Source organism: Monodon monoceros, unplaced genomic scaffold (assembly GCF_005190385.1).
Source record: "Monodon monoceros isolate NGI ecotype Baffin Bay Population unplaced genomic scaffold, NGI_Narwhal_1 Super_Scaffold_3, whole genome shotgun sequence".
In the NCBI taxonomy this organism is placed as follows: Eukaryota; Metazoa; Chordata; class Mammalia; order Artiodactyla; family Monodontidae; genus Monodon; species Monodon monoceros.
In genome coordinates this window covers 56,901,820-56,929,420 of record NW_021703780.1, presented here as the reverse complement: position 1 = coordinate 56,929,420, position 27,601 = coordinate 56,901,820, and the positions used below count along the sequence as shown (strand labels likewise).

Below are 27,601 nucleotides of genomic sequence, written 5' to 3'. Positions count from 1 at the left end.
TAGAAGCACAAATCCCTCCCACAACTCCTTCCGGCGTTTCTGTGCAGCAGGGAGGGGCGGGTCATGCTGCCTCCAATCCAGCGGAGGGGTGATCAGCTCCGACTGGGAGTGGAGGCCACACAGTGAAGACAGAGTCCCTCTGCCCCTGCAGCCGCTGCTGTGCCCAGCACCCCGCCCCAGGGCCCGCCTGCATCTAGCTCTCAGCTGTGAACAGACCAATCTTGTCTTAAAGAGGAAAAAACTGCTTCTCAGGGATACCTGTGTTTTCAAAATACATTTTCATATTCCTGCATTGTTTTCATCCCTGCTTAACATAAAAACTGCAAGTATGTACGTGGCAAAACACAGCGTGTGTGGAGATACACAGATATAGATATATAGATATATGGTGCTGTACCCGGCACTAGACACATACACACACACACATACATCGATGGTTTCACTGTCTTATACACAAGCCTGCTACATGATATTTACTTGACATCCACTCTATTATTCTCATATGGTCAATAAATAATTTTAGAAGACAGATTATATCTGATTACTCTAAAAATCTAACCATTTGTATATAGAAGATATTCAGAAGTAGTTACTGTAATGTTCTAAAAGAGTAACAATATAATATTAAAGACCTACCATGAGATTGCCATATCCCATCAATCAAAACATCAGAATCATCTGATAGACACTGTGAGACAGAGCTTTTACCTAAGCTAAATAATATCCCTTAGGATAAATTTAATACATAAGAAATTCTCCGCTCCCTCAACTCCTCTTTTTAAAGAAAATCTTTCGTTAGGTTATCTGCGTGACTATTAACTATTAGGAATCAACAGGCAAAGGCAGTCTGAGGTTATGAAGAGATCATAGCTCACACAGAAAACTGGAAAGGAGATGCCCCTCAAGATGACCGCTGATGACTAAGACACACGTATAACCAATTCCTAGTTCTCCACGTGTTTGCTGTTTGATGGAAGAAGGGAGCCCTGAAATGCAGAGCTCACAGCACCGTCAACTGCTCCTAGCTCGTGTTTACAACCACGCAAGCTGCTCTCTACTTAATGAAAGCTTTCCATCAAAACACAACATTATGACAAATAAAATTATAATCATTGTGTGTAAAATTAACTTAAACCTAAGATAAAGGAGAGTGTCTCTCATGAAAGCCCTGGCCAGCTCCATTTCTATGGATTAACTTCATGAAAATCTAGGATTTTAAATTACTCTAAGTTTCATTCATTCGAAAATTTGCACTCTGAAAATAGTTCACACTTTATGCGTATACCATTCCTTCTTCAACCAAATATTATGATCACACTTTCAAAGACACAGAGGAAGAGAATAATGCAGAATTTCAAAATCCAGACTTCTACAACTTTAATTTGATTCTTATCTCGGATGGCATTCAAAATTTCAAACGATCCCGACGGAGATGATTTTATTGTTTTCATACTTACTGCAAAAAAGAAAGAGAAGAAGGAAGGGAGGGAGGAGGGATCCTTGATTACAAAAGCCTCATCCTGCCCACAAGAAAGTTATTTCTATTACGGCTTCAGGACGCCAGACTGGCTACCTACACACCCAAGAGAAATCCATTTACATATTTTCGGCAAGGTTTTAGCTCAGTGAAAATGTCTTTGAAGCAACTGGGAGCACTTGGGAAACTGCTGCTCCTGAGTCCCATCTGATGAAAGCGTACACTCACTCTTTAACAGGTGGAAGCAGTGATTTCCACGTGATGGTCTGATTAACATGATGAACAAGAAGAAACGAGATGCTCACATTAACAACTAGGACAGTACCTCAGTTGGCTTAGCCTTTTAACTGATACAGGGCACAGCTGTGTCTGAAAACATGCCCTCCCACTAAGATTAAAAAAAGACTTGAAATTTTGGAATGGCACCAAACAATGGCCTAAAAACAGAATGTGTAACTCCTGGTAACAAATGGTGGCAGAAAGACACCCCTACCCTGTTCTTGTTCATGACGCCAAATTCAAAACAACAAAGTAAACAAGAAACATAAAAGGAAACCCTACCTTTGATGAAAGTAGAACAAAAGAAAACAAAACAAACTATAAACTGAAATCACAAACTTTGAAAAGTGGCCTTAAAAGTCAGCCCGGGGTAAGCTAAGAGCACCCATGCCCCTGCAAACCAGGGCCAGCAGGCAGAGGGCAGGGTTCTCCTGGACACTGAGGGGTAGGAAACCACTGTCCCCTTGCCCAGAATGAAGGCAAAGGGGACACCTGGCAGACCCCTGACGTGTGTCTGCTCCCTGCCGGGCACCACAGCCAGACAAGAGACACGAGGCTGGAGGAAGGAAAGCGTGGGTCTGCCGTCTTGGGAAAAGAGCTGCCCGCTGGAACCCAGGGATGGAGGTGAGCAGCTCAGGAGCTGTGGGTCTTTGTTGGCCAAAGACAGACCTAAAGGCCAAACCCAGCAAAAACTCCTGATAAGAAACAGGGCTCCATGGAGGCTCTAAGACGACTCAAGGAGAGCACACTGCCGGGCAAAATCCAACCTCCTGACCACCACAGTTCCCGAATGGAGGCCCCCAACATCCCCTCTCCCCAACACACACAATTCCTCCCAAAGTAGCTGGTCTGAAAAAAATAGGGACTCATTAAAAAATAAGTAAACACCACAAAGAAACTGGCATAGAACTATGCAAGAATACAAGGGAAAAAAGGAAGACCATTAAAAAAAAAAGGCAGAGAAGAAACATAGCAAAAATTTAAAGCATAAAGCAATGAAAAATTATGGAATTCTTCAAGGAGTTAAATAAATTAAAGCAAGTCACATCTCTGAAATTAAAACTAGAGGAAGACCTACCAGAGCTGAAGGTGGGAGCTTAGAAAAGCGAAGTAAGAGAAAAATAAAACTACTATAGATACAAAGTCAATAAAAGCTACTGAAAAAGGAAAAACTGAACAAATAAAGCCAGAAAATGGTGAAGAAGACTAAGAAAATTACATAAAAACTTTAAAATATTTCAGAGAATATGTAAGATTCACATAAATATAATTGGCATACCTAAAGACAAGAAGAGAGAAAATACAGCCAAAGAAATCTTCAAAGGTAACTGAAGAAAATGTTTCTGAAATCATGGTAATCTTTAATCCACAAATTGAAAGAACATATGTCCAAAAACAACCTGCTACAGAATAATTAATATCAAGACATATGCAGATAACTGGAAATGCAGACAAACAGGAATGATGAGTACCTGCACTCAGATTTCCAGACACCTCCTAAAAGCCATACAGGTCAACAAGGAAAGCAAGCAAAAGCATCCATGATACATGTCTACAGTATAACTCAGAGACAGGGGAGACTACAAAATGCAGTTTACATATAAGTCAGGCAGTAAAGAACCAACACACTCTTAGTTCCCGAGTGTATGTGGGACATTTTCCAAGACAGACCATATGTTAGGTCATAAATTAAGCCTCACAGGTTTAAAAAGACATAAATCATAAAAAGTATCCTCTGACCACAACGGGATGAAGTTAGAAATCAATAACAGAAGGAAAACTGGGGAATTCACAAATGTGTGGAAATTAAACAACACATTCTTAAACAACCAGTGAGTCAAGGAAGAAACCACAGGGGAAATTAGAAAATACTTAGAAATGAATGAAAACAAAACACAGCATACCAAAACTTATGGGACACAGAGAAAGCAAGGTTAAGGGGGGAATTGATAGCTATACATGCTTATATTTAAAAACGAGAAAGACCTCAAATAACAACCTAACTTTACTATTAAGGAACTAGAAAAAGAAGAACAATCTAAACCCAAAGCTAGCAGAAGGAAGAAAATAAAAAAGATTGGAGCAGCTATAAACAAAACAGAGAATAGAAAGATAATAGAGAAAATTAAAGAAAACTAAAGTTGGTTCTTTGAAAAGATCAACAAAATTGACAAATCTGGGGGCTTCCTTGGTGGCACAGTGGTTAAGAATCCACCTGCCAATGCAGGGGACACGGGTTCAATCCCTGGCCCGGGAAGGTCCCACATGCTGTGGAGTAGCTGGGTCCGTGTGCCACAACTACTGAGCCTGCGCTCTGGAGCCCGCGAGCCACAGCTGCTGAGCCCGTGCACCACAACTGCTAAAGCCCATGTGCCTGGAGCCCAAGCTCTGCAGCAGGAGAGGCCGTGACAATGATAGGCCCGTGCACCACAGCGGGGAGTAGCCCACGCTCGCCGCAACTAGAGAAAGCCCATGCACAGCAACAAAGACCCAACACAGTCAAAAAAAAAAAATTGACAAATCTTTAACTAGATGAACTGAGGAAAAAAAGACAGAAGACATAACTTACTATGATCAGAAATGAAAATGGGGACATTACTACTGATTCTAAAGAAATAAAAAGGGTTGTAAGCATGTACTATGAACACTTGTATACCAACAAACTGGATAGCCTAGATGAAATGGACAAATTCCTAGAAACACAAAACCTACGAAGACTAAAACAGGAAGGGAGAGAAAATGTGACTAGAACAGACCTATAAGTATTAAGGAGATTAAATCAGTAACTAAAAATCTCCTGACAAAGAGAAACCCTGAACCTGATACCCTCGCTGGTGAATTTTACCAATATTTAAAGGAAAACTAATACCAATTCTTCTCAAACTTTCCCCAAAAATTTAAGAGGAAGGAACACTATTAACTCACTCACTCACAGGCCAGCATTACCCTGATACAAAGTCAGACAAAAGCACTACAAGAAGGGAAAACTACAGACCAATATCCCTCATGAACACTGATGGAAAAATACTCAATGCTAGCAAGCTCAATTCAGCAGCATGTTAAAAGAATTATACACCATGACAAGTGCAATTTATTTCTAGAATGCAAGGATGGTTCAACATACTAAAAACAATCTGTGTAATATACTACATTAACAGAATGAAGGGGGGGAAAAACCCACAAGATCATTTCGATTGAGGCAGAAAAAGCATCTAACAAAATCCAGCACTCTTTCATGATTAAAAAAACACTCAATAAATGAGGTATAGAGTGAAACTACCTCAACATAATAAAATCCATCTATGAAAAGCCCACAGCAAACATCATATTGAATGGTGGAAGAATGAAAGCTTTTTCTCTAAGATCAGAAATAAGACAGAGACGCCCACTGTCATCTCTTCTATTCAACATATTATTGGAAGTTCTAGCCTGAGCAATTAGGCAAGAAAAAGAAACAAAAAGCATCCAAACTGGAAAGGAAGAAGTAAAATTATCCCTGTTCACAGATGATATCATCTTATATGTAGAAAATGCTAAAATTTCCACAGAAATACTGTCAAAGCTAATAAATGAAGTTAGCAAAGTAGCAGGATACAAAGTCAACACAGAAAAATCAGTTGCATCTCTATACACTAACAATGAACTATCTGGAAAGGTAATTATGAAAAAAATTCCATTTCTAATAGCATCATAAAGAATAAAACACTTAGGAATTAACTATGGAGGTAAAAGACTTGTACAATAAAAACTATAAAACAATGCTAAAAGAAACTAAAGAAAACATAAAGTAATTGAAGCACATCCCACATTCACGGGACTTAATCTTGTTAAGATGTCAATACTATCCAAAGCAATCTACAGATTCAATGCAATCTCTATTAAAATCCCAATGACGTCTTTTGCAAAAATAGAAAAACCCATCCTAAAATTCATATGGAATTTCATAGAACCTCAAATAGCCAAAACAATCTCGAAAAAGAAACACAAAACTTCCTGATTTCAAAACTTAGGCGAGAAGGGACAGAGATTGTTTAATGGGTACAGAGTTTCAGTTTTACAAGATGGAAAGAGCTATGGAGATGGATGGTGATGATGGTTGTAAAACTTTATGAATGTATTTAATACCAGTGAACTGTACACTTAAAAATCATATATAGGGACTTGCCTGGTGGCACAGTAGTTAAGAATCTGCCTGCCAATGCAGGGGACACGGGTTTGAGCCTTGGTCTGGGAAGATCCCACATGCCACGGAGCAACTAAGCCTGCACACCACAACTACTGAGCCTGCACTCTAGAGCCCATGAGCCACAACTACTGAAGCCCACATGCCTAGAGCCCGTGTTCCGCAACAAGAGAAGCCACCGCAATGAAGAGTAGCCCCCGCTCACCACAACTAGAGAAAGCCTGTGTGCGGCAACGAAGACCCAACGCAGCCAAAAATAAATAAATAAATTTATTTTTAAAAATCATATATAACATATGTTATATGTATTTCATCACAACAGAAAAAAAGAGAGACTTAAGAGATATAATAACCAAACAAAATGGGTGATGTATGACTGGATCTTAGTTTCAACAAACCAGATCTAAAATATATTTGGTGACAAGGGAGAAAATTTGAATATGGACTGACTCTTGGGCATCCGTCCTCCTGAATGACACTGACTATTGGAAGGAAACCAGACTAGGGGACACAGAAACCTCTATGTTTAAAGAATATTTTAGGCAGCAAAAATGCTCTGGGCCTTGCCATTATCCGGGTTTGAGGCAAATTTGGAATTACACATTGTAGTAAATACTTTCAGTCTGCAAACTAGTATTTTCGTTCAAATGGAATTACACAAAATCAGAAAGTTACAAACTGCTAATTTGCATTCAGCTATTATGTCACACTGCGAATCTTCTTAAGCCTTTCTATGTTTGTACATGTTCATACCCAGTAGGATGAGAGGAGATGGGAAGAGAGCTTCAGGAAAAGACCGTGTCTCTGTTTTTTATTCCTCCACAGATTTTCATTATACTACAAGGTTTGGGTATAAGGTAAGCTTTGCTAATTTTAACTGAGTAATATGCAAATATGTTCACGCTGAATTTTAAGCTTACTGAATGCTGTGAGACCTTGTAAATAAGAAGCAGAGAACCATAAAGAACAAATAAATTGATCTAAAGATGCAATACAATTAAGATCTAAAGGCAAAAGATACAACTATGAAAAATAAGTTACTGTAAAGTTGCGTAATCTCTTCAGTAAGAGGGGAAAAAAGCCTCTGTAATTTGTTATTTATGTCTACTAAGCAAAAATAATTGCATTAGAATGTATATTCATGAAGCCAGTTGACTTACATAATGATTTTCCTGGGTACAACTTTGCCTGGGGGTAACCAGGGATCATTTTTTCATCTCTGGCTCTAAGACTTTCAAGTTCATGTTTGATAATGAATTGACGTTCTGCCATGGTGAGGAAATCATCATTATCATCTAAAATAAAACAAAGATTTACAGTTATTTTCTCAGTAATAGCCAAAATAAAATTAATAATATTCAAATAACATGGGATTATGAAATAATGATATAGACAATGAATAATAAACATGAGTAAGCGAAGTATAAAACTAACAAATTAAATAGAACATAAAGCTCCTTAGATATTTTATAAGAATAAAAATATTCTGTAATGCCTTCATATAATATATAATTCTTTAATTATTATACTAATCATTCTATAATATGGTACAAACATCCAAATGGCAGACACTTGCTTGATCTCATTTAATACCAATGAGCTGAAGGCAATACATTCTTTAATTCTAACAGTATTTTTAACTAGGGATGCAACTGAAGTTTGCCTACATGGCAAATTCTCCTCCTTCAAACTCTCAAGCCCAGGCCATTCCCTTCTGCAGCTGAACATCCCTCCCATAAATGAGGGAGAAGAAAGTCTGATAAGAAAATAGTGTTGTTTCTTGACAGGTGAATCCTCTCAAATGAGGTGAATTTCACCTTGATCATTTATTTACTAATATATAAAAATCCAGAGTGAGTGAGTCTGAAGAAGTCGAAATCACATCTTCTAACTCTGAAAGCCCTGAAAGGGACCAGTTTGGTTCTGAAAGCAAACTCCCACTCTGATAACATAGCCACCCTGGCTTTCTCAGTTCTTTCCAGAAACCATTCTATTCTGGAACCCCCTTTGAAGCCAGAACAGAATCAGAATAGGGGATTATAGGACACTGGAATACTACTCTGTTTCTTATTTGTATCAATCCAGTGAACATTCACCATTCTAAGAAGTAGAATAATATAAGTTACATGTGTCATCCTAGTTTATGTTCATCTATTCTAGGGGTTACAAAGTAAATCTGCAACCCCAAATCTGACCCCATGTGCTTTGATAAATAAAATTCTACTGGAACACAGCCTTACCCATTCACTTCTTATGGCTGAAGGCTGCTTTTGCTCTGCAATGGCAGTGCTGAATAATTGCGACAGATCATATCGTACACACAGCCTAAAATATTTATTATCAGGCCCTTTACTGAAAAAGTTTGCTGACCCCTGATCTATTCATCAAAAACTTCTTTTTGATAAATTGATTCTGGTAGAAGCAATCTTGGAACTCACCATCAAAACCTTTGAAGTTGTGTCGGGTTCCATACATGAAGGCTCTCATGGTATCATCACTGCACTCTTTCACCAATCCCACTGCTTCTGCCCCCAGTAACAATCTAATCCTGGAGGCACCGACAAGATATAAGTTCTGATTTTCTAGTGTTTCTTTCTCATATTTATTTAACAACGGTCTAAACAACAGCTGAGCACCTTCAGAAACAAAAGATAAGCACAATCTTAGACAGAGATAAACATAAAAGTTTCAAAAATGAAAGCCTTCTAAATAAATATTATGTTCCTAGTTTGGTAGAAGGCAAATAAATTATATTAACAATTTAAATCTATCTTCCAAATAAATAAGAAATGTAAGTAAGCTGGGGATGGCAGTTCTTTATAGCTTTTTGAAATAAATGCCAAAATTGGAAAATGGAATAATAAGTGGCTTGCCAGCTACTCAAATTAGAATATGAGACAGGAATCGAATATTTATTAGCTCTCAGTAAAAATATGGAGCAAAAGGATATAGTTTAATATAAAAATAAAATACCAAAATTTAAGAAAATTAATTTGAAATAAAATATCCCAATAAAAATGCTGCAAATGTAACACAATTACATCGGACTACAACAGATTTTGTGAACGTTAAATACTAAATAATAAAGAGCAAAATAATTTTTCAATGATTTTTCCCATAAGTACATGCAATTACGTTTAAAGGTATTTTTCTTAAACAGATTCACAAAATGTTAAGAGTAGATATTGTGATTTGATACTGTATATGGAATTATTTCACTTAAAATATTATGGAGAAAAAGGAATTTTTTTCCTTATTTTTAATTTCTACCTACATCAAACTTTTTAAGGTACATTTATTTCTTTACTATTTATCCTCTCTAGAGGATTGACAGGAATTATAAACTACTAATCAGATGGTAACAGGATAATAGCAGAATTTATATTTCACTTACCCAAAGGATTAACAGATTAACGTACTATGGCACTATTATTTAGGTAATTTACAACAGAGGTACTAAAGACTTTAATAAAAAATCAATAAAAGATATAAATAAAATACAATAAAAGATATATACATAAAAGATATATTCAATTTAAAGAAAACACAAATGTCTCTTAAATATAAAATCCTTAATGTCATTCATATTAAGATAAATGCAATGTGTGTGTTTAAGGAGAGAGAAAAAAACTTGTATGATTCTTCTCTTCCATGGATAGGGCATTAGCCTAGTGTTCTTGAGAAGCAGCATTTTGGAAATGCACACGGTTAAGAATTTTAACTCCATGTTCTCTGAAAGTGAGTCCTGCTAATCTGGCTGCTATTAAGGGCTAGTGCTTTGGACTTTGGTTGTATTTTATATATGAACTGCAAACCTATCTGTAAGTTATCACATTGATTTTTATGTATGTTTTCTATTTTCCCTTCTAAAGTTCCACTCTTCTTAAATGCTACCTCAATAGTGTTGCCCAAAGCATATTCGATGACCCGTACTAGATGCTGCATGGGAAAAGGGGATCTGTGATTAAATACCATCAAAAAATTGGGTTAAACAAAGTTGAACAGATTTCTTTACTGTGAAATTACTCAAAACGTATTTTATGTTTATTTGCATTTTAAGTCTCCAAGAGAAGGGCATTATGTGCAGTCTTTTTGACCTAAGAAATCTCTCCTTTGTTCCCGTAACAGAATTTCTTCAAGTGTCACTGTCCATGAGTCACCTCTTCAGAAAATGATGCTATAAAACAAAAGTCAGCTGAATAAATCCATTTGGGTGCTCTGTTTAATTAAAAAACAAAAAAAAACCCCAACACCAATATGCTACTTTTCACTTCTCACACTGCAAAAATCAAAAGTAGGGTTAAAAACTAGGTTGGTGAGTATGGTAGCCATGGAAGTGCCCTGCTCCACCCAGATCTCCCATCAAAAGAATCTGCTGTGAGAAGCAGAGTTGACTGCAGCCTCCTGCTGCCCCCTTTGGCCACAGCACCCTCACACCTAAACCATGCTCCCCTAGCTGCTCCCAGCCACAGGTTGAACACGCAGGGGACACTGGAATGAGGCCATTTCTGCTCAACATGCGTTTCCTTTAAAGGGCAATGTTGGGCCTGGCTCATACGTTCTCAGAACCATGCTGTAGTCGGAGGCTCTTCCTATCCTAGCCTCCTTCTTCCCTCTCTCCTTTCTGAAGTGTTAGACCTACACGAAAGTCTGAAGGCTCTCAATGTCTAAGCCTGCTGCTTCTCCCTTTATCTTTCTACAGATGTTCCCCTCAACAAACCTCCTGTGCATTAAATCCCATTTGGTGGGCTTCCCTGGTGGTGCAGTGGATAAGAATCTGCCTGCCAATGCAGGGAACATGGGTTCGATCCCTGGTCCAGGAAGATCCCTTGTGCCGCGGATCAACTAAGCCCGTGCACCACAACTACTGAGCCTGTGCTCTAGAGCCCGCGAGCCACAACTACTGAAGCCCGTGCGCCTGGAGGCCATGCTCCACAACAAGAGAAGCCACAGCAATGAGAAGCCCGCACACTGCAACCAAGAGTAGCCCCCACTCGCCGCAACTAGAGAAAGCCCGCTCACAGCAACAAAGACCCAACACAGCCAAAAATAAATAAAAAAATTTTTTAAATTTTTAATAAAATAAAATAATCCCGTTTGGCGTCTCTTGCTTGGACGATGCAAACTGACACGGAGTGAGGGGGAAAGGCACTCTGAGACATCACTAGGGGAGTATAAAAGGATATAACCTTCACAGAGAAACATTTGTCAACATCTTGTTCTGAAAAATAGTCCCCATCCCCCCCACCGGCACCCCGCCCACCAAGGCAATGACTTTCAACTTGTTCAGGTGATTCCTTTGTGATTTCTTTTCACGTCACCAAACAACATGCTTACAGAGCTATTTATTTTTGTTTAAACCTTGGCAAATGAGGATTTAGCTCTCTTTCCAACCCACCTTCACCATTTCCACCCACCCTTTCCATCACCCCATTCTCACAATATCGTCATATCATCCTTCTCATCCCATCAACAGTATTTTCCTTATTATGACTACATACGTTATAGTTGAGCCTTACAACATGCTATGATTTTCCTTCCCTACAGCTTACCGTTTTCCCCAAAATTGGTATCTTACCATATGCTTGGTTTATTATGCACTTACTGCTAATTCAATCCCCCAAGCTCTGCCAATTATTTAAGTCTTCCCTCAATACACTGCCAAGAGAGATAGGCTGTTAACATTATCTTCTTAGAGAAATCTCTCTTCATTCCACCCTCACACCTTGTTGACAGCTGGGTGGGTTCAGAATTCTGGACTGAAATCATTTTCCTTCAGAAATGAAGATATTATACCACTGCCTTCTAGCTTCCAGTGTTTCTAACCTACTTTATTTTTTCTGGAAGTTTGTAGTATCTTCCCTGTCCTCAGGGTTCTGAAACCTGCCAGTGATATGCCATTTTCAGCCACAGTGCTGGGCATTGCATGGGCCCTTTCAGTCTGAAAAAGCACACATCAGCCCTGAGTTTCTCTTTGATGATTTCTTCCTCTCCTTTTTCTCTCTTCCCTTTTTAGAACTTTTATTCAGAGGTATACCTCCTGGACTAGTCCTCTAATTTCCCTATTTTTTTTCTCTTAGATTTTCCAATTCTTTACCTTTTTGCTCTACTTTCTGGGAGGTTCTGTCAAAATTGTCTTCTCACCCTTTTACTGAGTTTTTAAATTTTGCTCTCATACTTTCATTTTATGAGCTGCTTTTTTTCCTAAATGATTATAATATCCTACTCTTGATGTGTAGGTGGTTTGTCTTCTCATAACGCTGAGAACTGAGTTTTTAATTCTCTTTTGGTTTTCTCCTACATGGTTTTCTTTTATCTTTTTTAGCTCTTTCACGTTAGGGATTTTCCTCAGATGTTTGGTGATCTTTTGTTATAAGCTCATGTTTAAGAAAGCAGTTCTAAGAAGTAGAACAGAAGTTCTGAAGGTTTAGATGGAACTCATCAAAGATGGCCTCTGGGGCTTCCCTGGTGGCGCAGTGGTTGGGAATCCGCCTGCCAATGCAGGGCACATGGGTTCGATCCCTGGTCCGGGAGGATCCCGCATGCCGCGGAGCAACTAAGCCCGTGCGCCTGCACTCTAGAGCAAACGGGCACATCTACTGAAGCCCGTGTGTACCTCAACGAGGGGTGGCCCCCGCTCTCCGCAACTAGAGAAAGCCCACACACTCAGCAATGAAGACCCAACGCAGCCAAAAGTAAAAAAATAAAATAAATAAATTTATTTTAAAAAATGGCCTTTAATGCAAGGTAGTCTGGCCAGGTTACTTTCCATGGGCAACTCTTGATTTCTGCACCTTTGTCTTGAGTTGCTCAGATTCCTCAAGGAAAGATTATTCAAATCTCCTTCCGAGATGATTACATTGTGGAAACTTAATTAGGTATGAGACTGGTGGGATGGAGGACGGGGGTAACAAGATTCAATTAATTATCTTTACGTACAGAATGTGTATGTGCTTTATGTACAGAATCTGTTACCAACTGTACATAAAGCCCCCATGCCAAAATCCATGCATCTGACCCTCTCCAGAGAATAACAGAGACTTCTGCTGGGGTGGTAGAATACAGAAGGGACCTAGGGATCAGACTATTTCTTAAACAGATCTCAGCCAATTCTTTTTTTTTTTCTTGGTACCATTTTTATTTCTACCTCTATAGGCCCCTAATGTCTCTAATTCCTGAGTCTTTAGGAATATTTTGCAGTGTAAACCAAACTGCATCTCAGTTTTCTCCCCTGCCAGCTCGAGCTCTGGATTTCTCAACTCTGAGAAGTTACTCACTACTCATCACCTGTTTACTAGCTTCTAGAATGGTGCTGCTGTTATATCTTCTCCTTTCTTGTCAATGTGGACTTAGGTCTTTTTTTAAAAGATCCTTTTATTGTCATTTTAATAGGAGTTTGTAAGAGAATAAAAGTAAACATGAGTGTTAAATCCAATACCTTTACCTGAAAGGTCCTGAATACTTTTTTGGGATGTTTTTTTATGACTGCCCCAGCATTGTAGGAAGATGCCATCCCCTCCCCATCCTCATGTGTCCTTGCTAAAGCCACACAAAGAGCAGAGAAGACGACTGGGAATACACTGGCCTCTCTCACTCTAAGACACTATAAATGTTCTTACACCACAGGGATTTTATTTTTTATTTATTTTTTAAATTTATTTATTTATTTATTTATTTATTTATTTTTGGCTGCGTTGGGTCTTTGTTGCTGCGTGTGGGCTTTCTCTAGTTGCAGCGAGTTAGGGCTACTCTTCGTTGTGGTGCGTGGGCTTCTCATTGTGACGGCTTCTCTTGTTGCGGAGCATGGGCTCTAGGTGCGCCGGCTCAGTAGTTGTGGCTTGAGGGCTCTAGAGTGCAGGCTTAGTAGTTGTGGCACACAGGCTTAGTTGCTCCAAGGCATGTGGTATCTTCCCGGACCAGGGCTTGAACCCGTGTCCCCTGCATTGGCAGGTAAATTCTTAACCACTGCGCCACCAGGGAAGTCCCACCACAGGGATTTTAAAGAAGAGACTCCAGTCCAGTGAAACACCTCAGATTTCAGCAATCAAGTATTCTTCTTTTTAAAGGTTTTTTTTTTTTGGTTCAATTGTTTGAAAAAAATTAAAAATTCCACTTTGACTCAAAGTTTTATTTTTAAGAAGGCATTTCCATTTACAGTCAAATCGTTTTTTAAAAGAGTCTTATTTACATTTTGTCCAGTGTTTCTAGACTTAGTGAAGTTTTAGGGGTTGTTTTGTGTAGTTTTATGAAGTGTCTGCTCATGTAAAACTCCCTCCACCCTCTTACCCAGATCTAGCCCCCTTTTTGTGCCCTACAGGAGAGGGCTAACCTTCGGCTTCTTCTATAAAGTCATCCCTTACCACCCCAAAAAGCATCACCAAGTGTCACCTCGCCCTTCCCTTTACTTTTTTTTTAATTATACATCCTTATTTTCCTTTTAATATCTGTAGAAACTGTAGCAATGTTACATACCTCATTCTTCCTATTGGTAATTATCATTTTCTCTCTTTTTTTAAAAAAAGTATTTATTTATTTTTGGCTGTGTTGGGTCTTAGTTGCAGCACATGGGATCTTTTGTTGCAGCGTGCCGGCTTCTCTCTAGTTGTGGTATGCAGGCTTGGTAGTTGCAGCACACAGGCTCTCTAGTTGTGGCACACAGGCTCCAGAGCGCGTGGGCTCTCAAGTTGTAGCGCACAGGCTCCAGAACACGTGGGCTCTGTAGTTGTGGCGCATGGCCTCCAGAGTATGTGGGCTCTCTAGTTGCAGCATGTGGGCTCACTTGTTGTGGCATGTGGGCTCAGTAGTTGTGGCGCGCAGGCTTAGCTGCCCTGCAGCACGTGGGATTTTAGTTCCCCGGCCAGAGATCGAACCCGCGTCCCCTGCATTGGAAGGCGGATTCTCAACCACTGGACCACCAGGGAAAACCCCCTTTACTTTCACAGCAAGTATACATAATGATTTTTTTTTTTTTTTAAGTATCATGCAGTATTTTGTAACAGCTTTTTCCTTAGCCTTTTTTCCTGTTCCTTCAATTTCCTGGAACTAGCGTTCAGTCTCTTTACCCTGACAGTAACATCCTTGCAGGCAGAAGTGTGTTTCTCTCTCCCTTAGCACCATAACCAACACAGAAAGAATACTCAAAGATATTCATTCATTTGACAAATATTTATTAAGCACCTACTATGCACCAGGCACTGTACATAGGCACAGAGTTTATAGCTGTGAACAAAATCACTCACGTTGCTTACGGTCTAAGAGAGACTTACAATCTAATGTTGATTTAAGACCTCCTTTCAAGTCCTAGATAAATAATAAAGAGCAAGGAAATGAACATTAATTTTAAAAATATATCAATTAAAAAACTGTGAAACACATTTGAAAATACAGTTTTACTCACTGGCATGACTAAATCTGAGTGATATTTATTTTACTCACCTCCATCTTTCTTTCTACTGATAATTCTGTTCTTCAGCCATTCTTTGGTTTCTTCCTTGACATCCTGAGCAAGTTCTATGACAACCAGAGGCGTGAAAGAGCTCTCATGAGTATCCAGAGCTGACAAGGTCACTTTCATCTTTGACAAACTTGCTGAAAATAAAAAGCAAAGATGGGTTATAATGGGAAAAATAAATATAGACTGTATTTGTATTTTCTCTTAATTAAACCTAATTCTGGCTTCCTGGATGGAAGAAAATTTCTCACGAGCCAGATGGGTTACATGACAGGCTCCCCCAATGGCTCACAGCACCTGTGCGAGCCAGGCCCTATACAAAAATGAGGGAAACACCACTCGTATCCGCAAGCAGCTCAGAATAAGGCAGGGGGTACATTCAGGTAAGTGAAGGATAACAGTGTAAAAACAAGAGGGCTAAGGAAGTATTTACAAAGGGTGTGACCTGAACAGGATTTAGAAGAATGAATAGGAGTTTGCCAGATCGACAATGGATGGCATTCTAGGCAGAGGAAATAGTGTTCCCCTATAAAACGATGATGAAAAATAGCCAAGATGGGGCTTCCCAGGTGGCGCAGTGGTTGAGAGTCCGCCTGCCGATGTAGGGGACACGGCTTCGTGCCCCGGTCTGGAAAGATCCCACATGCCGCGGAGCGGCTGGGCCCGTGAGCCATGGCCGCTGAGTCTGCGTGTCCGGAGCCTGTGCTCCGCAACGGGAGAGGCCACAACAGTGAGAGGCCCGGGTACCGCAAAAAAAAAAAAAAAAAAAAAAGCCAAGAAACTCAGAGAAATACAAGTGAGTAGGTATAGCTGGAGCATTAACTATGTGTTAGAGGAAGGGAGGATGGGAGCTGGTATCTAATGAAGGCCCCTGATTATTACAAATTAACTGGGCCTTGTCCAACAAACAATGGGAATCACCAATTCATTACGGGCAGGGAATTGACACAGCCCAATTTCATGTTTTTGTATGGAGTTGATATCCCCAGCATCAGCTTCCCTTCCCAGTGTCCCTAACTTTCTCAGGGATGTCATCTTTATCTCTGTCACCAAGCTGGGAAGATAATGGAGTCAACCTGGAAACCCACAAATGGCATCTGTCACTAAGGCCTGATGGCCTCCCTCGAAAATGTTTCTCATGTGGACCTCTCTAACTCCATGATTCTCAACAGGGGCAATTTTCAGACTTTAGACTCATTTACTCTAACTTTGTGCTTAATGTAAGTTTTAATGACTCCAAAGTCGAAGCGCAAAGCGATTCTTGGGAACAATCACAAAAGGAATGACCAACAACACAGAACATCTTTCCTTTCTCTGGGGGAATTCACAATCTTTCAGCAAGCTGATCAAACAGATCCAGCTTGTTTGGCCTGGACTGATAAGGTTTGTTTTTCTCTAACAGAGTATAAGTTTTGTTTGGGGCAATACTGGTGTTATAAATCAATGCTGGATTCAAATAATACTACAAATACATCAGGAATGCTATTTCAAGGTATCAGCCCAATCAAACTCCCCAGGCTAGGATCTACGAGGGGAGCCAGGTCAAAACAGGACCAACTACAATGGGGTATCACCTCACACTGGTCAAAATGGCCATCATCAAAAAATCTACAAACAATAAATGCTGGAGAGGCTGTGGAGAAAAGGGAACCCTCTTGCACTGTTGGTGGGAATGTAAATTGATACAACCACTATGGAGAACAGTACGGAGGTTCCTTAAAAAACTAAAAATAGAACTACCATATGACCCAGCAATCCCACTACCGGGCATACACCTGAGAAAACCATAAACCAAAAAGAGTCACGTGGCATGGACATATATACACTACCAAACGTAAAATAGATAGCTAGTGGGAAGCAGCCGCATAGCACAGGGAGATCAGCTCGGTGCTTTGTGACCACCTAGAGGGGTGGGATAGGGAGGGTGGGAGGGAGGGAGACGTAAGAGGGAAGAGATATGGAAACATATGTATATGTATAACTGATTCACTTTGTTATAAAGCAGAAACTAACACACCATTGTAAAGCAATTATACTACAATAAAGAATTTAAAAAAAAAAGAGTCATGTACCACAATGTTCATTGCAGCACTATGTACAATAGTCAGGACATGGAAGCTACCTAAGTGTCCATCGACAGACGAATGGATAAAGAAGATGTGACACATATATACAATGGAATATTACTCAGCCATAAAAAAAGAAATTGAGTTATTTGTAGTGACGTGGATGGACCTAGAGTCTGTCATACAGAGTGAAGTAAGTCAGAAAGAGAAAAACAAATACCGTACGCTAACACATATATATGGAATCTAAAAAAAAAAAAGGTTCTGATGAACCTAGGGGTAGGGCAGGAATAAAGATGCAGACTTAGTGAATGGACTTGAGGACACGGGGAGGGGGGAGGGGAAGCTGGGACGGAGTGAGAGAGTGGCATGGACATATATACACTACCAAACGTAAAATAGATAGCTAGTGGGAAGCAGCTGCATGGCACAGGGAGATCAGCTCAGCGCTTTGTGACTGCCTAGAGGGGTGGGATGGGGAGGGTGCGAGGGAGGTGCAAGAGGGAGGGGATATGGGGATATATGTATGTATACGGCTGATTCACTTTGTTATGCAGCAGAAACTAACAACATTGTAAAGCAATTATACTCCAATAAAGATGTTAAAAAAAAGATAGGACTGAGTTCTCACCTCCAAATAGCTAAGGATATAATCAGGAATTACAAAGAAGGAAAGAATGGTAACAGATAGCCATTAAAGCTATGGGAACTCAGAACACTTCATGTGCAAAAGTTATCAGTGAAGCTTGAGAGTAAAGGCCCGACCAGAGCAGAGTGGTAACGTGTTTGTAAGCTACCACCATTTGAGAAAGTATGCTGCCGTTTACATCTAACCTGACAGCCAGTAAGGAGTCGCTGGGGGTTTCTGAGCAGAGGATTGGCTATGTGTCAGAGTGACAGAAATCTCAACAGGTAAGTTTAGGGGGTGTTCTTCATGGTATTCTTTCAACTCCCCTGAACTTCTGAAATTTTTCATAACAAAGAGTTGAGGGGAGGCTTCCCTGGTGGTGCAGTGGTTAAGGATCCGCCTGCCAATGCAGGGGACACGGGTTTGAGCCCTGGTCTGGGACGATCTCACACGCCGTGGAGAAACTGAGCCCGTGTGCCACAACTACTGAGCCTGCACACTACAACTACTGAAGCCCGCATACGTAAAGCCCGTGCTCCGCGACAAGAGAAGCCACCGCAATGAGAAGCCTGCACAACGCAACGAAGAGTAGCCCCCGCTAGCCGCAACTAGAGAAAGCCTGCGTGCAGCAGCAAAGACCCAAAGCAGCCAAAAATAAATTAATTTAATAAATTAATTTTTAAAAAAACGTTGGGGAAAAATGTTAATCTACCAGTAGGCTACAAAGGCTTACCATCATCATCTTTTACATGGAAATATCAAATACAACAAACATTAATCACGTGCTTATTATGAGCCAGGCCGCGACAGAGTCTGAAGATACAAAAGTAAATAAGGTCTACATCTTAGTTTTGAGAAACAGGTGTGCATCAAATCATTCTAACACAGGGCTAAGTATAGCAGTACAACTGCAGTAACCCGAGGGCTTGGGGCAGCCTGAGAAGGGAGGCTGAGAATGGGACAGGCTGCAATTTGGAAAAGATACCCAGATGATTCCAAGGTTTCTAACCTGGGACATGGGAAGAATGGCTGTGAGTTAGCAAATATCAAAGATGGAAGGAATGGTGAGGTTAAGGGGACAATACAGGGCTCAGCAGGGCATCACAGGCATCAAATCAAAGGTCAAAGTTTTTTAGCCTTTATGCATTGCCTAATGTGAGTGAGAATTATTCACAATTACCAGGTCATGAAACAATCTTTCTGAGAAAGTAAGGCAGGTTTCGGTTCTCAACATGTATATGAGCATTATCTAGAAGCTCACAGTAAATACTTGCTCATTGATTTATTCTTATTTGAGATACTGTATGCCTTTCATGACTCAAAGCACGACCTTACCAAGACTTCCAATATATTACAGACAAAAATGTCACAATCTCTGATATACGAAGAGTTCTTATAAATCAATAAGAAAAAATACAAAAAACTAAAATCACAAGTCACAAAGAAGAAATATACACTTGAAAAGATGTTTAAAGTTACTAAGAAAGAAACGCAAAGTAACAATGAGTTATTTTTCCCTTTTCAGATTTGTTGAAAGATGGACAGAACCCAGGTCTGGCATGGGAGTAGAAAGCTGGGCATTTTCACATATTGTTGCCAGATGTTGTGATTTGATACCACCTTCCCAGAAAGCAGAATAGCAGTCTGAAAAACAATATTAAATACTCATACCATTCAACAGAACAATGCTAGTTCTAGGAACTTATACCAAACATATAATAAAACCAAAAATGTACATAAATGTTCATTACAGCTTTCTTTTTTTCTGTCTTTCCTCTCTTTCTTATAAAGTCAAACAACAGGATACTGGCTAAATAAAGTATAACTATACAACAGAACCATTAATACTAGGATACAGATCCAACTAAATTAACATGGAGAATGTTTCATAATACATTATAAGGTAAAAATGCAAAGTATGACCCCATTTATGAATATATATCATCCACAGTAATATCAAAATGACAACACTAGCTAACATTTGCTGAGGATTTACTGCATCAAAGCATGGGCTACACATTTTTATGTGAATTAACTCAGTCACTTCTCACAGCAACCCCATGAAGAAGGAACTTTAACGTTTCCATCTTACAGATGAGAAAACTGAGGTGAAAGAAGTAAAAAGTAGCCTGTCCACATCATGCAGTCTCAAGCGGGGAAGCTGGGCTTCAAAACCAGGCAGCCTGATGCCAGAGTTCACAACCTTAACCACATTTGTGTATACATATGTATTCATCACATGTGATATGAGTGTATTACACACACTTGTGTTAGTCACGGTGTAGGTATGTGTGTCTAATAAAAATTCCATCAGTGATTAGTCAGATATATTTCTCCATCCCCATTTCTAGGTAGTAGGATTTACGATGAGTTTTATTTTCTTCTTTACATTTTTCTTTTTGATTTGAATTTTAGTGAGCAGGTATTTCTTATGATTAGAAAAAAATGGCTTCTATGTTCGTGAAATAGAAGGCTCACATTTTCAACATAAGTGTAAAATATACACTGTAGTAGAGACCAAATGATACTTTTAAAATTACCTAATACAAGATAATATTTTGCGTTATTCCTCAGATTAAAAACATACTAACTTTGTATACAAGAAGTCGCCTAGCTTCAAAGATTGTTTGGTTTGGGGTAAAAGTTAACGGCATATAGAATGAAAGGACTTGGGACCTAGGCACGTCCTATCCATGAGACTGGCAAAAGCAGCGCAGAAGTCGGACTAGGAGAGAATTTTAGAGCAGAAGGAGCCTTAGGGGTCAATTAGTCCCAAGACCACACTATTTCATGTTAATAAAACCCAAAGTCACACAACCAGTGTGACAAAGATAAGACTGAAATCCAATGCTCTTTGAATGACACCATACCGTATGCAAAAGACCTTTTTTCCCCGTTTTTTTGAACTTAGCCAATTTAAAGTCTCACCATCAAAAGTAACGCTGGCCTCGCCACAGCTGTGGAGCTGTGGGCTTTCACTTGTTAAGAGTCTCACAGACTAACCCAAGCGCCAGCACTGAGCAGTTCAGTGGAGCCTGGTAAGCCTCAACCCCTTCAAGGCTCCAGTATATAAGATGCTCTTGGAAGTTTCAACACTGCTTGTTTTCAGCTGCTTCACATTTGTGCCATCCACTGGGCCACAGGGTACTTACAGGCTGGGTGACCTAAGTGGCAGGAACCTCTCTTACACTGCGCGTGTTCCCGTCCCTGAAACCCTGTGCCCTCCTTCTTGTGTCCTCTGCTCAGGGAATTTCCATCACTATACAGTAACACCTCTGGGGACGCCCTCTCCTTGGGGGATTCCTGCCCCCTCTGTGTTCTGCACGCAACATCACTCTTGCAGTTCACCGACCAGCGCGATCCAGGCCTGCTCCAATCCCACCTCTTCACGTTGGCTAGCCCGACGGTGTGAATACCAAGTGTAAGGTGGTGAAAATAAGAAGCCTCATGGCAGCATGGGCTAACCTGAGTTCTGCAATCCACTTTTACTGGAGGGTCTTAACAGAGGATGGCTCCACCATTACCATGCACACTAGACTAGTACATGGGACCAAAATACCACCTGGGGGGACATGAGGACTTTAAGCGTGGACACAGCAGAGGGCCTCACGGTTCCTGTTGGGGCTGATCTGAAAACAAGCAATGATTCAACACACAGACTTCCTGGGCACTAGAGGGTAGAATGATTTCTGCTTCCACAGCCAATTTCCCCCTTTTATCCAGACTGTCAGCCAGGCCAGCAGCCAGCAATAACTGTAAAGCACAGAGCAGCTAGGTTCCATATGCTCTGGGCACAGGACCAGTAGATAGCCATCTCAAACTCCGGGTCTTCTTAATCACGCATTGAACTGCACCCAGGGCTAAAGGAGACCTACAAAGGAACTGGATCCCTGTGGCTCTTACATTAGCTATTGGAATCACCTGCCTATAGTAAGGGTTAAATCCTGACCTTGGTGGTTGAAATGCACATATGAAAAGAAACTCACTGGGAGTTCAAGCATGGGGGGGGGTTGTTCACATATTTTATCACGGTTCAAAAAAAGAATAAGGGACCCTTTATTCTCTTCCTGAGTTTGGGTAAAGAAAAAACATCAATGGAATTATCATAAATTCAAAGACTAATAAGTAAGTGCATAAGGCTGTGTTTAGGAATCACCTTATTTCAGACTCAAGGAGAAACACAATCCAAAATGACAAAATTACTCTCAGTCGTAAGGCAGAATAGGAACACATCAGTGAGAGCAAAATGAAGGGCCACACTGATCAAGGAGGAAGATGAGCGGGATCTCCTAGAAGAAAACTTGCAATTTTAATGGCAAGTGCTAGAAGGGACAGGACCCCTCCGGAGGCCCCCTCTAAGGTGTAAGACAACTTAGAGGCAGTTAATTATGAGAGCAATTGTGGGACAGTCGTCCTTGAGACCTAGGGCAGCTGTCTCTCAGAGTCACCTAAGACGAGGGCAGATTTGAGAATGAAACATCAGCACTGCACACATGCACCCTCACTAAAGAGTTTCTCAGTGACACCCACAATGTAGGGGAGCTGGTGAGGCCCATTCCCTGAGGAACATACCTAGGAACCTCTCGTGGCCTCAAGGCCTCCACAGAAAGGTGTAGGAGAGATGAGACACGACACAATGAAGACAGCCTCGCCACAGCAGCCCAGGTCCAGGCCTGATTAGATGCTGCACTCACGCTCTCTTTCTACACTTGGTACCCCAGACACTGCCAAGATTTTGCTTATTTGAGCTGGAATAATGTCTGAAAACCTAGAGCAACAATGAATCTCCTCCCCAAGCACAGGACCTGGCACACAGCTGAAATGCTAATATGTGATAAAAGAATGAATTCACGTGATGAACATACCACCATTTAAAAAGATGTTTAGGGAGAATTTTTAATGATCCAGGAAAATGCTAAAAATACAAAGGGAAAAAAAGCAAAATACAAAGTAATACAACAATATGACCCCAACTATGTAATATGCACATTTAGATACACAAAAAAATACAAAAAGAATTAAGAAGAATTGCACAAAAATGTTAGGGTTGGTGAAATTACATGGAGTTTTCATTTTCATTCTTATACTTTTCTCTATCTTCCAAGTTCTCTTACAGGGAAAAAAAGTTTCACTGAGTTTGTTTTTTGTTTTTTTAAGCACACACAGTCTCCAATTTACCAGGACTTTTCTATCCCTTTCCATTAGTTTAAATCTTTTCAGTTTCATTCTTCATCTGCAATTCTACAATTCTTTCAGCAATAACTGGTCAGAACAGATACGATCTACTTTCCACAGCTAATTTAAAACTGTTTATCATACTCACAGAATGGGCTCTTAGAAAACATCTAGTTCTCTAGCTCGGTGTGACTTTAAAATTCAAAGTAGCCAGATAAGAAAGATTTAAATTTTTTTTTTAACCCCACAGGATTAGATATTTTTAAAATTAAAACTCCGCAGGATTTAAGGGAACGTGATACGACTGCTTTTGAGTCTGAATAAAAACCTCAACTCTGAACTTTGTGCAGGACCTCCATACACCGTCTGGGATGCCGGAATAGGGTTTCACAGAAGACAGCGCCGCACCAACGCTGGCGCCGCCAAGGCTCCAGGGAAATTAGAAGCATTCCATAGGAGAAGCACCCCTTCCAGCCACGTTTCTCAGGTGTCCCAGGCATTGCCCCTGACTTTCATCTAATACTTAAGCTGTACCGTGTGTCCCAGTCGAAAGCCTGGAAACCCGATCACCCCGATGTGAGAGCACAACCCCGCAAGCTCACTAGCGTCACGCCCGTGCCGAGATACCCGAAGCTCCAGGCTCTCCGGACAGTCGGGGAAGCCTGAATCATGGGCCCCCGTGAGCTGGTCCTTCCCTCAAACGCCCTTCACTAGGCTTCGTCGACTCCTCCACCCCCACTCATCTCATTCCCCGTTGCTCTGGAGCCCCCCAAGCCCTCGCATCCTGACTCCACCAGCCACCAGATTTCAGCTTCACCACTTTCTTCTATCAACCCCCCACCCTCAGACCAACCTCGGCCCTCTGCAGCTTCCACCTGCGACTGCCACTCCCACTCGAACGTCACCCAACCTCGGCGTCCCTCCCGGTCCTACTTTCCCATTCCCGGGATTGCCAACCCCGGGAGGTACCCCGGAAAGGAAGGGCGGCGGCCGGGAGGAGTCACTGGAAGCGTCGCGCCGCTGCCCGACAGCCCGGACTCAACCACCTGCACTGACCCAGGCTCTGCGCCGCCGAGAGCGAGGGGGTCCGAGGTCCCCTCCCCCACTCACCGGCCGCCACAGCACTCCACGTCTTCAGGGGCGGGCCCGAGAGCCTGCTAGTCCCCCAGACCGGGCAACCGACTCTCGCCGCGGGAGGCGAGCCGCGGCCTGCCGGGCGGGTACCACCTAGCGCCGGGCGTGCAGGGCGGGGCCGAGACGCGACCGCACGCAGGCGGGGGCGGGGCCGAGGTGGGGGAGGCGGGGCTTAGGGGTGAGTCACTCCCGGCAGAGACCGGGCTGCTCCAGAGAAACACTAGACTGGCCTAGACTGGCTGTCGCCGGGAGTGAGAGCTGAGACTGCTAAGGAAGAGGCGTGCCTTATGGGCTGTCACTCCGCGTGGGGGCGGCACCACGGTGGAGAGGCGGAGCCTCGCGGGGCTGGGCTGTCACTCCGAGAGTATGGAGGGGCGACCTGCAAAGAAATATGTCCGTTCACATTTTCCTCTTTTCCGTCTCTTAAGGTCCAGAGTCCAACTTCCTTGTCACTTTCAAATATAAGAACAAGTCTCATTTTAGTTGTAATTCACTTTCAGGCAGTGAAAAACCCAATTCCAATATATTATCCCCCCGCCCACCTCGGGATCTGTGCCCTGGGAATGTGTTCCCAGTGCCTTGCAAGCTCTTCGTTAATTAAGGAGATGATTTATTTCCTCCCTTCCCTCACGGGAAGCGGGAACCGAATCTCACCTTCTCACTGAGGCCCTTTCTGACCATCCTATTTAATACCTGCTCTCCTCCCTACCCCACTATCTTACCTTAGCATATTTCTTTTTCCACAGCACTCATCACCTTCTAACGTTTTATATTATTATATTTATTGTCAGTCTTTCCCTAGAATGTAAGCTTCACAAGGGCAGGGATTTTTGTCTGTTTTATCCACTGATACATCCCCAGTGCCTAGAACAGCGTTAGAGTCACAGTAGGCATGCAATAACTCAAAGGAATGAAAGAAAACAATGTATGAACCCTTTATCCTTCCGTACACGCAGTTCAGTCTAGACAGAGGCCTCGAGGTCCTACAACGCCAGAAAAGCCGTGTCTGCTTTTCCATCCTCTGCCCCTTCTCTGTGTCTTCCAGACTCAAGACAGGAGACAGGGAGACCAGGGGCAAGGCACAGAAGCCTAATTACTTGCGAGGGGCCCTTTGTTGATCTTTCTAGATGCCTGTCATAGCAGCTCATAACGTTATTGGCCAGTTCCCCTGTGGCCATCATGGGTGTGGCCAGAAGTTCTTTCTCTTCTGAAAATCTGGACAAATTGTTTATGCGCTTCAACAGGTTTAGACATTGATTACTCAGTACATTTTTGTTTTTTAATTGCACTCTTCCTAACTTCTCATTCCTTGAATTTATGGCCATCCCTCCATATAATGTCATCTTCTAATATTTATATGACTGTAAGAATTGGAAAAAAGATTGAATGGAAATGTTAAAAATGCGTTTCACACAGATGGTCTCCTTTCATCTCCACAATTAGCACATTAAAACTTTGTGTTAAGTATGACAAATTAGCTGTTGGACAACACAAAGGGCAGACTTCAGTTAATGACGTGGATTCCTGTATCAGTTAGCTATTGCTGTGTAACAAACCACTACACAGCATTAAGGATTCCCTTTTGCATCACTCTCCTTTTGGGCATTTCCTTTATAATCTCTGGCACCCAGAACCCCCTTTTTCCAGTTCTGCTGGCCAGAGAGATAGGGTTCTCCTGGAGTCTGCCATACTTTATATCTGTTGTGCTGCTCTGTGCAACTGGGGCTGCCCTCGGGACAATATTGAGGGGAAAGAGAGAAAAAAGGACAGGGATTCTCCCCATACTCTGCACAATGTGTCCTTTTTCCCATTTCCTCTGACCAGAGGAACAGGTTTTCTATCAGGGTCTAGTTATCCATGTCACTGTACTATAGCAGTGAAGCTCTGTGACTGGGAGTGGCCTCAGGACAGAGTGGGGAGAAGAAAAAGCAATCAGGAGTTTTCACCCCTTTCTCCAGCTTGTGGTAGCCTTTTTTTCATATTTTGTCCAGAGGTTTTAATAGTCATCTGTGGTGGACATAGGCTGCAGTGGACATAGTTCATTTCAGCCAGAACTGGAACTGATCAATTTAATAAATGAAAAAATGTTTTTATTTGTATTTCTCTTATTATAAGTGATAAAGCACATTTGTATTTCATTTGCCATGAATTATCTATTTATGTATTTTGTCCACTTTTCTACTGGATATAGAAACACTTTATATAATAGTAAGAATGGTCCTTTCCTTAGAAATGAATGTCAAAACTTTTTTTCAGTTTGTCATGTCTTTTGACTTTTCTTACACTGTTTTACTTGCTTATTTTTTGTTTGTTGGGTTGGTTTTGTTGTTTGTTTTGTTTTTTTGGCCATGCAGACCTTTTTCATTTCTAGTTGGTCAACTTTTATCAAGCTTTTGTTTTACTATTTACTACTTTTGGGTATATTAGACTTAGAAAGGACTTCACCTCTCTTAGATTACTTTGAAAATCCTTCCATGGTTTCTTCTTAATGTTTCATGATTTTGCTTTTTTCCTTTAAAAATCTGACCCTTCAGAAATTTGTTTTGATGTGAGTTAAGTACAGTGGATCCAACTTTGATATCTACGCATTTGCCCAACCTCAATTACTAAATAATCCGTCTTTCCCCAACTGATTTTAAATGCCACTGTTATCATAATTAAATTTACTTCTGTATTTTTGGACTTTCACCATATATCATTTTCTTTCTTTAAACTCTCCAATACAGTCAGAAAAGGCCAACCCATCCCAAAAGTTCTTGAATCCCTCATTCCCATCATAGCTATCTAGTAGGGCAGCCACTGAAGCCTCTTTGCCTTCAGTAAACTGTTCATTCCAGGCAACCACAGGTGATTACAGAACTTTTTCCACTGCATGCCCTAGATTTGCAGTATCCCATTTTCCCCTGGTGGCAAGTTCACCATTATCTTCAAACCTAGCTGGGTCAGATCCAATCCCAGATTCCCATCTTGAGGGCCTGATTTCTGCAACCACTTCCAATATCAAACATGTCAGACCAATTTCAGTACAGAAAACAGAAATCACTCTGTGTATTTTACACAGGAAGAGATTTAATAAAGAGAATTAAGTCCTTATCAAATCATCAGGAAGTGCTGGAAAAGCACTTGTAGACGTATATCTTGGAGGGAGCAACATTGCTGAACTGGGAGCTGCAACTTTTGAGCCTACTTGATCCATGCCAGGGCTGGA

General features: G+C 41.2%; 1 protein-coding gene across 3 annotated transcripts in view; it reads right to left on the bottom strand.

Moving 5' to 3' along the window:
- Positions 1 to 24,480, bottom strand: part of ANO10 (anoctamin 10) — a 229,383-nt gene extending 204,903 nt beyond the window's left edge. For all 3 annotated transcript variants that reach the window (XM_029242432.1, XM_029242433.1, XM_029242434.1), the window contains exons 1-4: positions 24,370 to 24,480; positions 15,375 to 15,527; positions 8,378 to 8,575; positions 7,100 to 7,234 (exon numbers count right to left, since the gene is read on the bottom strand). In XM_029242432.1, coding sequence (XP_029098265.1) covers positions 7,100 to 7,234; positions 8,378 to 8,575; positions 15,375 to 15,513 — 472 coding nt within the window. In that variant the 5' untranslated portion in view covers positions 15,514 to 15,527; positions 24,370 to 24,480. The remainder of the gene's footprint in view (positions 1 to 7,099; positions 7,235 to 8,377; positions 8,576 to 15,374; positions 15,528 to 24,369) is intronic.
- Positions 24,481 to 27,601: the final 3,121 nt, after the last annotated feature.